Source organism: Artemia franciscana, chromosome 2, assembly GCF_032884065.1.
Source record: "Artemia franciscana chromosome 2, ASM3288406v1, whole genome shotgun sequence".
Lineage (NCBI taxonomy): Eukaryota > Metazoa > Arthropoda > Branchiopoda > Anostraca > Artemiidae > Artemia > Artemia franciscana.
Window position 1 is genome coordinate 65,141,743 of NC_088864.1, and position 15,073 is coordinate 65,156,815.

Consider the following 15,073-nt stretch of genomic DNA (forward strand, 5'->3'; position numbering starts at 1 on the left):
AACAACAAATATAAATATATATATATATATATATATATATATATATATATATATATATATATATATATATATATATATATATATATACATAAATCGCAAAGAAAAGGAGAACGCGGACAATAAATCCGTTTTTCGGAGCACCCTTCTTCAGAGCCATACCTAAGAGCTTTCATCATTGTAGCTTCCAATATTACTGTTTAATAATAATTTTTAATAACTGTTTTCTTTTCCTATACCGAATTACCAAGACTAGGATACCATCTATCCCTGTTTCTACTGACTTGGCATAAAAATCCCCTAATAATACCATATTTCTACCTTAGAGCGTATGTATTTGTTCTTGTAGCTGCTAAGTCAAATTCTTCTTAGTCACTATTATCTCTATTAGTCATATTACAGTGGCATATGTTGCTATGACTGATATCATGCACATTTTTAGTCGTAAAATTAGTCAAAATGAACCCTACTCACTTCCTATTCACCCCTTCCTTCATGCCTGAATAAATTAATCCTATGTGACCTAATTTTGTATTTCTACCCCCGGGATGTGAATTTCTGAAATTCCTAGTAAGTCCAGTTCAAAATGTCTGAATTCGTCAATCAAAATGTCAACGGGATAGTTGTTTTTTAACGTTGTAACATTCCAAATTGCAGTTTTGACATTGATTAAATCATGGAAATTATTTTGGTCTCTGATAACAGTAGAATTTTAACCTAGTGACCATTTTAGAATTCTCTTGGAGCTTAGAGTGTTCCTATAGCTTCAAGTTACTTGTTAAGTTACTCGCCTGTTATTATTGTTTGCCAACTATTAATTTCAAAGTCAAATACAACACATAAATACAAACAACAAGCAGAAACAACAGGGAATTTTTTTCCCTAAACAGTTCTATTGTCTTAAGAAAAGAAAATCTTTGTCGTTCTACTTGTTGTTTGTATATATAATGGATAGGCAGTGTAGTCTTCGTCATAATTTGAAGTCAAATACATGTCAGTCATAACAAGTTTTATATTTTACTATAAATACCATATTATAAGACTGTTTTATAGTCACAATATATTCATTGACGTCAATTGGGCGGATTGGGAGTGGGCAAATGTCCCCTAGATTCTCTCCTGGATTTTGAAAAAATCTATTTTAGGGTGTTTCCTTGATAATACCTTTGTTTAGTTTTTTCATTAAATAAAATTGAGAAAGTGCCAGATTTGTCTCCCACTAGATTTTGACAAAAACACCCTGTCCCAGTTTCAATGAATTGACACCACTGAATACATCTCCTTTAAAGACTGCGCAGATAAAGACAAATTGGCAAGTTCTGGGTGTAATCATTCTATTTTGTCATACAATAATGAGAATAATTTATGGTATAACTTCCACGCAGGTAGGACTGCAAGCTCCCTCCGCCCAAAATGTTTATACTCTTTTGAGTTACTTCCAAGTCTTTCTAGTGTTTTTGTATAGCTTTGCAGTTTTTCGGTGCTTTACCGACTTTTTTTATTTTTCGATAAAATCCCAACAATAACTATTATTTTATATGCTTATAAATTAGGGTTTAAAGACAAAACATTGACAAGCCCCAGTTTCATAATTGTAATTTTTCATGCACGTTGAGATTTGCTTCCACTGTAACTTGTGAATTAAGGCCGCCAACCCCCCTCCCCGGAATAATCATATTTCCAAGAGTTTCCCAGAATCTCACTACAGTTTAAAAAAGACACAGTTGTTATTGCACTTTTGCTAAATTGTTATTTAACAATATAAGCAGAATAATAATAAAAAATATTCTCTAATGTGTTCAGGATTTTCAATTCAAATCCAAAAACATTGACACAATGGATTATATCACGTCATATGCTGCAACGGCTTTGAATACCTCTCGCCTTCCCACAGATTCGAAGGGTTCGCGGTTCAAGAAAAAAAATGTCGCGAAAAGAATTGTCATCCAAAGAAAAGAGTTGTATAAGCGTAGCAAAGACGGAATTCTACATTGATGGCGACAACCTATTGTTCACCGGTTAGAAGCATCTTTTGAAATCCGGTTTTGTCATATATCATCTGCATTTGGTTATATTGTGCTTAACACGACACGATAATAATTCATCAAAAGAACGGATTACAGGATTTATCTATTGTGTTCGGTTATACACGGCTTCCCGATCACAAGGTATGAGTGACAGGAAATTTTTATCTGGTAGAAGTAATACCAGTCTGCTTGTTGGATACAGTAGCTTCAAAGAGAAACAGAGGGACTATTTGTAAAAAGTCTTTCGGCTATTTTCTTTTTCGTTTTTTAATTCGTGACTGAAACATCTTTCTGCCTCAAAAGAAGAAAGACACGGTTAAATAATGAAATTAAAAATGTATTTTTCCCTTTTGTCTTATCTCTATCTCATTCTCTTCCCTTTCCTCTTCCTCTCTCTCTCTCTCTCTCTTTCTCTCTCTCTCTCTCTCTCTCTATCTCTCTCTCTCACACCGTGTTTGTTCCTGAGAACAGACATGAAAGTAGTGAAAGTGGACACATTATCAAACAGTTCGTGGTAACGAACTGTAGTAAGGAGCGACCCGGCTCAATAGAAATCAAGACTCTAAAAAATGGAATTTTGATACCAATAGCTACATCAAAAGAATCGCATTTTAATGCTGATTTTAAATATATAAGTTTCATCAAGTTTAGTCTTACGCACCAAAAGTTACGAGCCTGAGAAAATTTGTGTTATTTTAGAAAATAGGGGGAAACACCCCCCAAAAGTCATAAAATCTTAACGAAAATTACACCATCAGATTCAGCGTATCAGAGAACCCTACTGTAGAAGTTTCAAGCTCCTATCTACAAAAATGTGGAATTTTGTATTTTTTGCCAGAAGGCAGATCACGGATGCGTGTTTATTTGTTTGGTTTTTTTTTCTTCTTTTTCCCAGGGGTGATCGTATCGACCCAGTTGTCCTAGAATGTTGCGAGAGGGCTCATTCTAACGGAAATGAAAAGTTCTAGTGCCCTTTTTAAGTGACCAAAAAAATTGGAGGGCACCTAGGCCCCCTCCCACGCTAATTATTTTCCCAAAGTCAACGGATCGAAATTCTGAGATGAGATAGCCATTTTATTCAGCATAGTCGAAAAACCTTATAACTATGTCTTTAGGGACGACTTACTCCTCCACAGTCCCCGTGGGAGGGGCTACAAGTTACAAACTTTGAGCAGTGCTTACATATAGTAATGGTTATTGGGAAGTGTACAGGTGTTTTCAGGAGGATTTTTTGGTTGGGGTAGGGGTTGAAAAGAGGGGGACATACTGGGGGAACTTTCCATCGAGGAATTTTTCATGGGGGAAGAAAATTTCCATGAAGGGAGCGCAGGATTTACTATCATTATTTAAAAAAAAAACAATGAAAAAATAAATATGAAAAAGTTTTTTCAGCTGGAAGTAAGGAGCAGCATTAAAACTTAAACTGAACAGAAATTATTAACCATATGAGGGGCTCACCTCCTCCTAATACCTCGCTCTTTACGCTAAAGTATTTTTAGTAATGTCAACTATTTATTCTACGGCTTTTGTGATTCAGGGGTCATTCTTAATGAATTGGGCCAAAATTTAGGATTTAGTGTAAAGAGAGAAGTACTGACGAGGGTGCGAACCCTCTCATATGTGTAATAAAAACATGAGAATAAAAAATTCTTTACGTAAGCTAGTTTATAAGTTACGTATATCTTTTACTAATAAAAAGATTCGTAAAAAATTAAAAGTTCTAGTTGCCTTTTTTATTAACCAAAAAATTGGAGGGCAACTAGGCGTTTTCCCCCGCTCTTTTTTCTCAAAATTATGAGAAAGCCATTTAGCCAAAAAAAAAAAAAAAAAAAAAAAAAAAAAAAAAAAAAAAAAAAAAAAAAAATGCAAATTTCGTTTTAATTATTTCTCTGCGGAGAGCCAAAATCAAAACATGCATTGATTCAAAAACGTTCAGAAATTAAATAAAAAAACAAGTTTTTTCAACGGAAAGTAAGGAGTGACATTAAAACTTAAAACGAACAGAAATTACTTCGTATATGAAAGGGGCTGCTTCCTCATCAACGCCCCGCTCTTCACGCTAAAGTTTTTTACTGTTTTAAAAAGAAGAGTTGAGAGAAAGAGTCAAACTATAGCGTAAAGAGCGGGGCGTTGATTATGAATAATTTTTTAATTTATTGAATAATTTATAATATCATAAATTATTGAATAATTTATGAATAATTTATGAAAAACTATGAATAATTTTGGATATGATCTTATCCTATGGGATAAACTTATCCTATGGATAATCTTATACTAGGTTATCCTATCCCTTGGGATAATATATCGCATAGAATTCATCCAACCAAAACCCTATCAATGCAAACTTCAATTCCCATTCTTGGTCCATACTTCTATCCTTTTTGTTGTTCTTGGCTTTTTGTCACGCTAGAAGTGATTTGAAATTACCATTCCTTAGAAATTAATCTTATAAAGCTGTTTGATTGTTATGTTCCTGTTTGTTTTCCGAAATCGCCTCTACTCTTCCCAAAGATGTTCCCTCCCGAGAAATAAATTCTTGCTTACAAGTATGTCAATGTCACTCTGACACCCACATTTTTGGCCGATTTGTCGGAAACCAGATGAATAATAATTGCCCATTTCTGAGTGTCCGAAACATGTTGGAGATCCTCATCAGCGCCAACCTTCTCAAAATAGCATCGCAGGGAGCCCTTCTATGTCTATTGTCATTCACCCTAGCTAATATTACACCTGTCTGAATGTTGTATGTCTCTATCAATGTCCACAAGTGTCCCAAGGGAGGGGCTGTGTGTCAGGTCATTGTCAAAATACGCTGGGAAAAATATCGGATAGGTTTGTGACATTTCCCAAGTCTTTCCTCATAATAAAATAAAACAATGCTCCACAAAAAGGACTCGTTTGAATTACAGAATAGCAGAGCATGGAAACAGTTAAAAGACTCAGTGCGATCGATGAATGGGGCAGAAAGAGCAAATTTAAGAAGACCCTGGTATAAGATGGTTTACGAAATTAAACATAATTATAGCTTCTCACTACAAATACTGATGGGTTGCCTGCTTTTTGCCTTCTAATACATTTCTTGGAATACCACAAGTTCAACCATACTGAGCGCCTTTTCGCCATACATGGCAAATTCCGAGCCATATAGCACATTGTCACCGTTTGTGATGTAAATAACATGGAGTTCAACTTGGAAAATTCTTTGAAGGCACATATATTCAAACTGTCTATGGGGGGTGTTTCAGATAAAGTGAATAAATAGTAAAATCTCTCCCTCCTCCTGAAAACAATAAAACACTGAAAATATCTAAAAACAATGAAATAGAAATATTGCCCTTCAAATCTTGGAAAAAAACAAAACTTCTTGTGGTAATTACCCTCCCCCTTCCAATTATAGGGAGTATTTCCGTGGTGTTCGCAATCCCCCTTACCTCCTTGATCAAATAAACATATGAATCCTATCTTTTACGGTACATGCAAAATACTGTGCAAGAATAGGGGGAGTCAATCAGATCGCAGCACGCATATTACAGGCTTAGTCAAAACATATTCCTGAAAATGCAGGGAGATATTACATTAAATTTAAACACCATCCCGCGTCACACTGAACGCTCATTGCAATTTCAAAATTTTGATAAGAACACACTGTTTGAAGCTTCGGTCAAACCCCCCTCACTACCTGCACAAAGACTCCCTAGCCCTCCCTATGATAGCTAATGCGGATTTATGCACCACTTGTCATTGAATTATGCAGCCTCAAAGTAATTCACCTACTTACGTGAGTTTTAAAATCAAATGTTGATGCTAAACCATTTAAATTGAAATAACTACATAAATCCATAAGAACGAATGCACAACAGCACAGCATAATGGCCTAAAAATGGAGAAATTCATTACTGGGTTTTTGATCACTTTAAATCGACCGACTATATCATTATTTTCACCATATTGCATTTTGGCCATCTCTGGGCCAAAGTTGTTATTAGTTTTTACTATGAGCCCTCTCCAGATTTAGTTCGAGATTATGTAGAATAAAAGTTTATAGTTTTCTTTTTGCAAATAGGGGGTCAAAACCTCTTCAGTCGGGTTCTCCGACATGCTGAATTTAGTGGTGCAATTTTAATTCTTCGCATTTTGGGTATGTTTTACTTCTTTTTAGAAAATTACGAAAATATTCTTGGGCTCGTAATTTTCTCAACAAAAATAGTTGTTTTTTTTACCCGTAGCCTATATATTGTTACAAAGACTTTTTTCTTTAGAGATTTAGTTGCTGTTAGTACGGGCTACTTCTTAAACCGTTTAGTAGGAACTATTTAAAAATTTATTAAGCTACTTTTGTTCTCTTTTGGAATCCAAAATTTTTTATGGTTGCTCGTATGGAGCTGGATTAAAGACAATTCATTCAAACTCTCACTACAATGAAAAATATATTTTCACATTCACGATATGAAGGCCTGTTAATTACCTTTTTCTAATAATTTAGTAGCTTTCACATAAAGGTCAAATTTTGGGTAAACAACGAAGAAAACTGACAAAAAAGGAGTGTTCTTGGTTCTGATTAGAAGTTGCCTGTCTTTTAATAGAAAAAGTTCCAGAATTTTAGTTTTGCCACAAAAAGGTTACATTTCCCGGAATGTTACAAAACATTAAATATTTCGTATAATTTTAGTCTTTCAGGGACAGCTGTGGTTCTTTTGTCCAACCCTGTGGGTGCTCCCATCAAAATCTCCTTCCGGCGCCCTGTCGAAATCTTAACCTTGTCAAGTATATATTTCTAATTGAGAAACGATAGAAGATTAACCTTTTCTAAAATATAGCGGAAATCCATTGATGTGAGGGATTGACACACTTAAGAAACGTAGAAAGTAATCTTTAGTTTATTCTAGCAGCTGCTAGAAGATTTTATTTTTAAGAGAACGTTGTCATAATCCAGGAAAGGATTGGGTCATTAGTTATCTTTTCTTATGACATTTGAGAAGCAAACATCAGCCATATTTATGTCATTTTTCAATGAAACATATAAAAAAAACGTAAAATAACTGTTGATTTTGCACGTGGGTAATTTGCTCCAATAAATCTTTGCTAGGTGTATTTTGACTAAGTCGATACTTGGTATGAAGTGACATCTGCCGACAATATCAAGAAATGTACAATTTGTATTTTTGCGGTTTGGATTTGAAACAAAAAAAAAACTACAACAAAAAGCTGGAGAGAAAAGGGAGAAAGAAGAACAAAGAAAGAGTAAAAACAGAAAAGAAGAAGAAATCAATTTTTCTTGGTTTAAACTTGGAGAAACAGAAGTAAAAATTTGCAAGTTAATGATTTATTGTTCTTACTCATTAGGGTACAATATGACCATGACCACTGGTGACAATATCAGGAAATGCGCAATTTATAGTTTTGCGGTTGGATTTAAAAATAAAAAATAAACAAAAAAATGGAGAACAAAAAAAGAACAAAGAAAATGTAAATGTAAACAGAAAATGTAAACACAAAAGAAGATGAAACCAAACTTTTTTCCCCGTTTAAACTTGAAGAACAAAAATAAAAATTTACTAGCTCATTGTTTATTTTATTGCTCTTGCTCATCAGGGTAGAGTATGGCCATGACCACTGCCGTATCTAGGACTTTAGTGTTTCTGGGGAGAGGAGGGTAAAAATCTCCATGGGGCGGTATAATAAAAGGAAAAGTGCTTATCAAGGTTTGTAAATCCAAACATTAGTTTAACGTATATTTTGTTACTTTTATACGAACAAGACAAAAATATCAGTGGGGGTGGGGGAAACAAGTTAGCACTCTGACGACCTTACCACAAAGTTTTCGTATTCTACTGCACACGGCAATATGCAGTATCAATTTTCAATGCCACATATCCCCGCACCACATCACGTATTCTTTTGGAACAAATTTGTAAGGCGCTCAAGAAGATATATATTTTATACATCAGTAGTATGTGGCATTGAAAGTATCAGTAGTATCATCAGTAGCATCAGTAGTAGTAAGGATTCAAAGAAAAAAAATGTAGCTGCAAATTACGAATAATTTGAAATTTATTTAGAGATATTTGGAAACGCATAAAGAAACAACGGCTAGTCAAAATAATTGAGACGTTATAGGAATTTGTTTTTCATATTTAAGTTGTTGTATTTCGTTTCATACATTTATCAAACAGTTCGTGGTAACGAACTGTAGAAAGGAGCGACCCGGCTCAATAGTAACCGAAACTCTAAAAATGGAATTTTCTACATAAGAAAATCGCATTTTAATGCTGATTTCGAATATATAACTTTAATCAAGATTAGTCTTAGTTATCAAAAGTTACGAGCCTGAGAAAATTTGCCTCATTTTAGAAAATAGGGGAAAACACCCCCTAAAAAACATACAATCTTAACGAAAATCACACCATCTGATTCAGCGTATCAGAAAACCTTTTTGTCGAAGTTTCAAGCTCCTATCTACAAAAATGTGGAATTTCACATTTTTTGCCAGAAGACAAATCACGGATGCGTGTTTATTTGTTTTTTTTTGTTTGTTTTTTCCCCCAGGGGTGATCGTATCGAACCAGTGGTCCTAGAATGTCGCGAGAGGGCTCATTCTAACGGAACTTAAAAGTTCTAGTGCCCTTTTTAAGTGACCAACAAAATTGGAGGGCACCTAGGCCCCCTCCCACGCTTATTTTTTTCCCAAAGTCACCGGGTCAAAATTCTGAGATAGCCTTTTTATTCAACATAGTCGAAAAACCTAATAACTATGTCTTTGGGGCCGACTTACTCCCCCGCAGTTCCCGTGAGAGGGGTTGCAAGTTACAAACTTTGACCTGTGTTTACATATAGTAATGGTTACTGGGAAGTGTACGGACGTTTTCAGGGGATTTTTTTGGGGTATATATGTAATGCTAAATGAAGAAATACGTAAGGACTGTTATAGGGAAACTTCGCTTTTTTATTAGTTAAATGGGAACTTGAACAACAATATACATTTTAGAAACAAAAAAAGGAAATTAAGTTTTAAGCAAAAAAATCCTCCATATGTAGCTATGCAGTTTTTTGGTAGCAGCAGGCACCAGTTTAAAAGAATGTGGGTGAACAACTAACACAAAATATGATAAAAACGCAAGGCATCAAAGTAAGTTTAAAAAGTGTAGTTTTGAAGGTGCAGTTATTTTTGTGCATTAACATATGTCAATCTTTCAATATTATCAACGAAAGTCATTGTCAAATCAAATGGATAAGTTTTGCTTAATATTTTCACGTTTCAGCATGGCAACACTGGCAAAAATGGTTCGACCGTAGAACTTTCATAATTTTGAGACAACCAAAAGAATTTTTCTTTAGAAAGCAATGGTTCTTCCGTAGGACTAGTTAGGACTATTTTTTGCAAGTAACACTTCGTTTTTTTATGATAGAAATGCAAAAAACCATCTAAAATATGCGTTTCAGAGCTGCAAGCTTTGATTTGCAAAAGCGTATAGAGAGCTGAAGCATCTTAAAAACAAGCCAGTTTTGTTATCGTTAAAACATTCTAGTTAGGACTTCAGTGGACTAGCTATTTTCTCTAACTTGGCAGTTTTATTTAGACCCGTTTCTTAATGTTTCGTTTTTAATGTTTGAATATTTTCTCTAACTTGCCAGTTTTATTTAGACCCGTTTTTTAATGTTTGGTTAATTTGGACTGTAATTCCTTCTTTACTAGGTTGCATCTACCGCTGCATTCATGAATAGACTGAAATTGAGTACACGAGGCAAAAAAATCTTATTTTGGTATCCCCGGTACTTTAAAATTGTTTACGTGCTATTAGACGAAAAACCTCATGGACCCTCTAGACATGATAGTGTTATTTGGGCATTCAATACATGGCAATATTATAGACAAAATAACGAAAATGATATAGTGATTGCGTCAATAAGTAAGTATGCAAAAATTGAATAGACAGTTGAATATTCCGGCCGTGTCTTCAAAAGCTCTGCAACAGACATGCTCTGCAACAGCTTGCAACAGATATGCCTACGGTAGGTGGCTAGGTTCTGAAACGTTATTCAAGATTTTTGTTCAAGAGGTAGAGGCATTACCAAGAGAATGAAGAAGAAGAGGCTTACCTCCCTTAGACTTTGTCTAACCGTCTAGAATAAAGTTATTTTTTTACATGGAAGTTAATTTACGAGTAAGAGAAATATTTTTGGTTTTTAGGAGAAATAGTTTTTTGTCATAAGTGTTTTTTGGGTGGTCGGTAAAATATTTCAGGTGGGAGGTTAAACTGGGTACAACCTCTTCTTGATAAGGTCCTCATTTTTACTAATGAAAATAATATTATTTGCTTATGAATGGTCTTGCATGTTTATATAGTATATGCGTTATAATTATGCGTTATATATACATTATATATACTATAATATATGCGTTATAGTATATGCGTTATAATTATTTCTATAGTATACATAATTTATTTGAAATTCCTAATATGGTTTACATTGTTTATGTGCTGCGCTTTTCTTTATCATAAGAGTATATGTCTTTATCTAAAAAGCTTTTCATTATTTCAGTCCGAATGTTTTTGTTTTCACAATAATATTCTAGAATATAGCTTGGTATTTAAAGCATCCGGTGATATTTGCTAACAAAAAATTTCAAGCAATACTCCCGCTAATTATCTAATAACCATTGAAACATGAAGAGAGCTATTTGGCATTACAGTTCACGAAATTATGGAACGAATCCAAAGTATTCATTTCACTTCCAATACATTATGTAGATTTAATTGATACTAAATACTGGACGCATTTGTTGCATATCGGTGTTTTAGAATACATTGTCTCCTTATGTGGGAATTGCTTCTAATTTTGTAACCTGATATAACATTTTAACGCTGATTAATTTAAATTTATAAATCACTTCCGTTTTTACTAATCAAAACACATACCACGTATTTAAGGTATTTAACAAGTATTAGCATTTGAAGGAGAAATGACTTTGGTTGCCGTAATTCAGAAGGCGTTACATTGAGAGGACGCCATTTCGCGAAAGCGTAGAGGGGCAAGGCAATTTTTTAAACGAAGATTCAAACGCAGGTATTTTCAAACTAGGGGGGAGGCTAGTTTCGCTTCTGTCAATTTGTTTCAATAAAATACAAATAAAGAGTATGATTCAAAATCTAGGATGGAATTTTTTTATATTTTTTATCACAGTAGTGACATTTTTCAAATAATACGGGGCACCTACCCATGCCCCCTCCCAATTGACGATACTCCAAACGTAAGACAAAAACTTCACGGGTACAAAAAATTAACTAATAACTATTATATATGTAAGGACGACTTGGATAAAATCCCAATAAAAAACAGGGAATTACACAGATATTTTTCAGGGGGGAGGGTGTTCTTTGGGGGGATTTTGTGTCGGGAGAATTTTTTTTAGAGGGAGGGGTTCCTTGGGTTATCTTACCAGGGGAAACTTTACACGGGTGGAATTTCTTAGTTTGCATATACGAAATTCGTTTTATCTATCGTATTTTCTCTTAGGTGACTTAAATTTGCATGTGGAGGTATTTTGAGGGAAATTTTCAGTGAGGATGGAATTCTCTCGAGTATTCTGCTTTGCAGAGAGGGGGGCTATTTTACATGGGGGAATTTTCACCAGGAGAAATGCTCATTTTGAAATTTTCCGTAGGAGTAACTTTCCATTGGTAGGGGGATGATTTACGACAAAAGTGGTCCACATAGGGGAGGGGGATTTCCGAAATCCTTGAAAAAAACTGTCAGAAATATAATAGAAAACCAGTATTTTTCAGATAAATTATGCTAGGGAGAACATCTCAGGCTGAATCGCCTGCAAGAAATGTTATACTTTTTTCCTTAAGAACGACTCCTGCAACACACGGTCTATTTAATTGGAATCAGAAGCTATTTAAAAGAAACAAAAAACTTTAACGTAAAGAGCAAGGTATTGCGGAGGGGCATCCTTTTTAATATGTGGATTAATTTCTGTTCATTTTGAGTTGTAACATTGATCCTTACTTTCAGCGAAAAAAAACTTACTTATTTTTTATTTAATCTGAAGAAATATCGACCTAATCGGTAGTAGCTCTTGAATTTAGAAATAGAGGCAAGAAACTCAGTTTGACAAAAATTCTGCTATTTCATCGCATGAAATAGCAGCATTTTAAAGTCGAAAAAGACTTTAAAAACCACTTGTTAATCTATTTAGCGCTTTTTAGGGCACAGACGCGTCAATTGGGTGTCAAAGGGCAATTTAACTCCCTTCCTAGCATAGATTTTGGAAACACTTTTTTTCGAATTTATACTGAAAAGCAGAGTCGTATCCAGATTTTTTTTGCTAGGCGGGGGTGGGTTTTTTCGGGGGAATACACAAAAATATTTCTAAAATGCATAAGAATTTGTCTATATTCATTTTTGTTACATTTTTACGAGTTCGACAAATATTTTCTTAGGGAGGGGGCGGGTTCAAACTCCTTAAGCCTTCTCTTTATATGACCTTGTTTAAAAGTATGTTTATTTGGTGAATTTAATGACAAAATAATAAAAATTATCTCTAGGCTCATAGGAACGGATTTTGTCCCCCCCCCCACCTCTTAAGATTTCGTGAATTGACGCTCCTGTTAGGGTAATTCGTGACTATTACCATGTGGAATATTATGCATGTTATCTACAGTGTTATATATTGGTGGCAATTAGGTAATATATTTGGTAATATGTTTTGGCAAAACCAAAGTGGTAATTATGCTCTTCACTTCAAGCCGCAAGCATTATTTAATATGTCAACTTGAAAAAATTGCAATTCGGTGCAAATGCCCGGTTATACCAGAGTTTTGCTGTTTCTAGCATCTAAGGGGGCAGGATGTATCCTTTGTTTTCGGGAATAATAATCTAAAATAAAAATATATTTTTTAAATCTAAATTTTCTAAAATAAAAATCTGAAATAATAAAAAAAATTATTGTGGTAATTTGATAATGTGTTGGAGGCAATTTGATAATATATTTGGTGATATATTTTGGTTAAACCATAGTGGTAATTATGCTCTTCACTTCAATCCGCAAGCATTATATCATGTGTTAGCTTGAAAAAATTGCATTTCGGTGCAAATGCCCGGTTATACCCGAATTTCGCCCTTTTCTGGCATCTAAGGTGGGACGGGATGTATCCTATGTTTTCTGAAATAATAATCTAAAATAAAACTGTTTTATTTTTAAATCTAAATTTTCTAAAATAAAAACCTGAAATAATAAAAAAAAGCTATTGTGGTAATTTGGTAGTGTATTGGAGGCAATTTGATAATATATTTGGTGATATATTTTGGTTAAACCAAAGTGGTAATTATGCACTTCACTTCAATCCGCAAGCATTATATCATGTGTCAACTTGAAAAAATTGCATTTCGGTGCAAATGCCCGTTTATACCCGAATTTTGCCCTTTCTTAGCATCTAAGGGGGGACGGGATGTATCCTTTGTTTTTCTAAACTTTCAATATTCACATAGTTTCTTCCTATTGAAATCAGCTGTTGTGAAAAGGACAATGCCGTTGACAGAAAGAGACATCTCTTGAGAACAATAAGTCGTATCGTTTGCTCAAACGCGGGCAAATTAACCCTCTTGTGGTGAAATCCGTTTCCGGCAAATTCGAGAAGAATATCCCATTGTCTAAATAAAAGACTTGTCATCAGCTGCCTCTTTTCTTGTATGATTCTGTTCTCTGATCAGTAGCCTCTACGTGACTTTCTAAAATTATTAGCTAAAATAATACAGTCCAAGAAAAATATACCAATATGAAATAGAAAGCGATTCTAGAATATAAACTAAGCAGAAAAAAAGGTATTGTATGTCAAATTTTCTTTTGTTCTTCCTTGTCAAATCTTTTTTCATTCAACCTTTCGAAATGTTTCATCTTGCAGTCCCGACAGGTAAATTTTTGACCCGATATAAGTTCGAGGCTTATGCTACACGCAACGACCATAAAACACCTCCACTTGAACCTTTTTCCATTGGGGGTGAGGGGGGAGGGGTAGAGTTTTAAAAATGCAAAAGAGGTAATTTTTTTATGGAAAACCTAAGAAATTATGTGGATTATGCTGTTTTCATGGGAAACAAAAAAAAGCCTCCAGATCACCCTGCGCAACCTTTGTTTTCTTAAATGAATTTAAAAGAAGGTGCCAATTCTCAGGCCCGAAATGCTATTTCTCTTACGTCTGCCTTTAACAAACGATTTTAAAAAGTGATCCGCATCAAGTTAGGCTCAAAAATAATTCCATTTTTTCTCATGAAGCAGACAGCGCTCAGAATACTTTCATACCAAAATTTCAGGCACCTGGAAAACGGAATAGCAAGGTGGTTTCCACAGACGTATCCAGTATTTTTGTTCAGGGGATGGGGTTACAAATAACTTTAAAAAACTCATCAAAAAAATTTTATATGCATTTTGTTACGTTGGTACAAGTCTATCACAAATTTCATGGGTGGTTCAAACCCGTAAACCCTCCCCCCTAGATACGGCCTTAGTGATTTCGCTTATTAATCTTATGATTAAGGTAGATAGGAACAAAACAAATTGGTCAAAATCAGGGCATTAAAAATTATCCATGTATTATTTCTCCTGTCCTTATGTGTAGATTAATAAATCATTTTTTGAAGCTCTTTTCTCCAACCCCTAGCTGAATTGTTCTCACGCCCTCTCCCATTTCCTCCACCCCTGTAATCCATAATTACCTGATCTAGCACTCTTAATGGAATGACTATCAATTTTGACTAAAATATCAATTCGTGCCATTCTATTTAGGAATGAAGGGGAAAAGTATATTATAGCAAATATTGACGACATTTTCCTTGTAGGACTTAAGTCTTATTCCAAATCTCTTAATGGACGGACTTCACATCCCCAAGGCACAAGAGACAGCAGCTACAAAGGTACTGCACAACGGACAGGATCAAGAGGCTGCAAACGAAAATGCAAGAAGCAGGCCCCCTTTGGTGGAGACTTTGAAACAAGAACCTCAGGTAATATTCATGTTTTGTTGTGTATTCAGTTCATAATAACC

The 15,073-nt window shown here is 34.5% G+C and overlaps 1 protein-coding gene across 1 annotated transcript in view; it reads left to right on the top strand.

The window, feature by feature from the left end:
* Positions 1–15,073, top strand: part of LOC136043956 (transcription factor SOX-6-like) — a 146,727-nt gene that overhangs the window by 94,581 nt on the left and 37,073 nt on the right. The window contains exon 4 of the mRNA XM_065729031.1: positions 14,868–15,032. Coding sequence (XP_065585103.1) covers positions 14,868–15,032 — 165 coding nt within the window. The remainder of the gene's footprint in view (positions 1–14,867; positions 15,033–15,073) is intronic.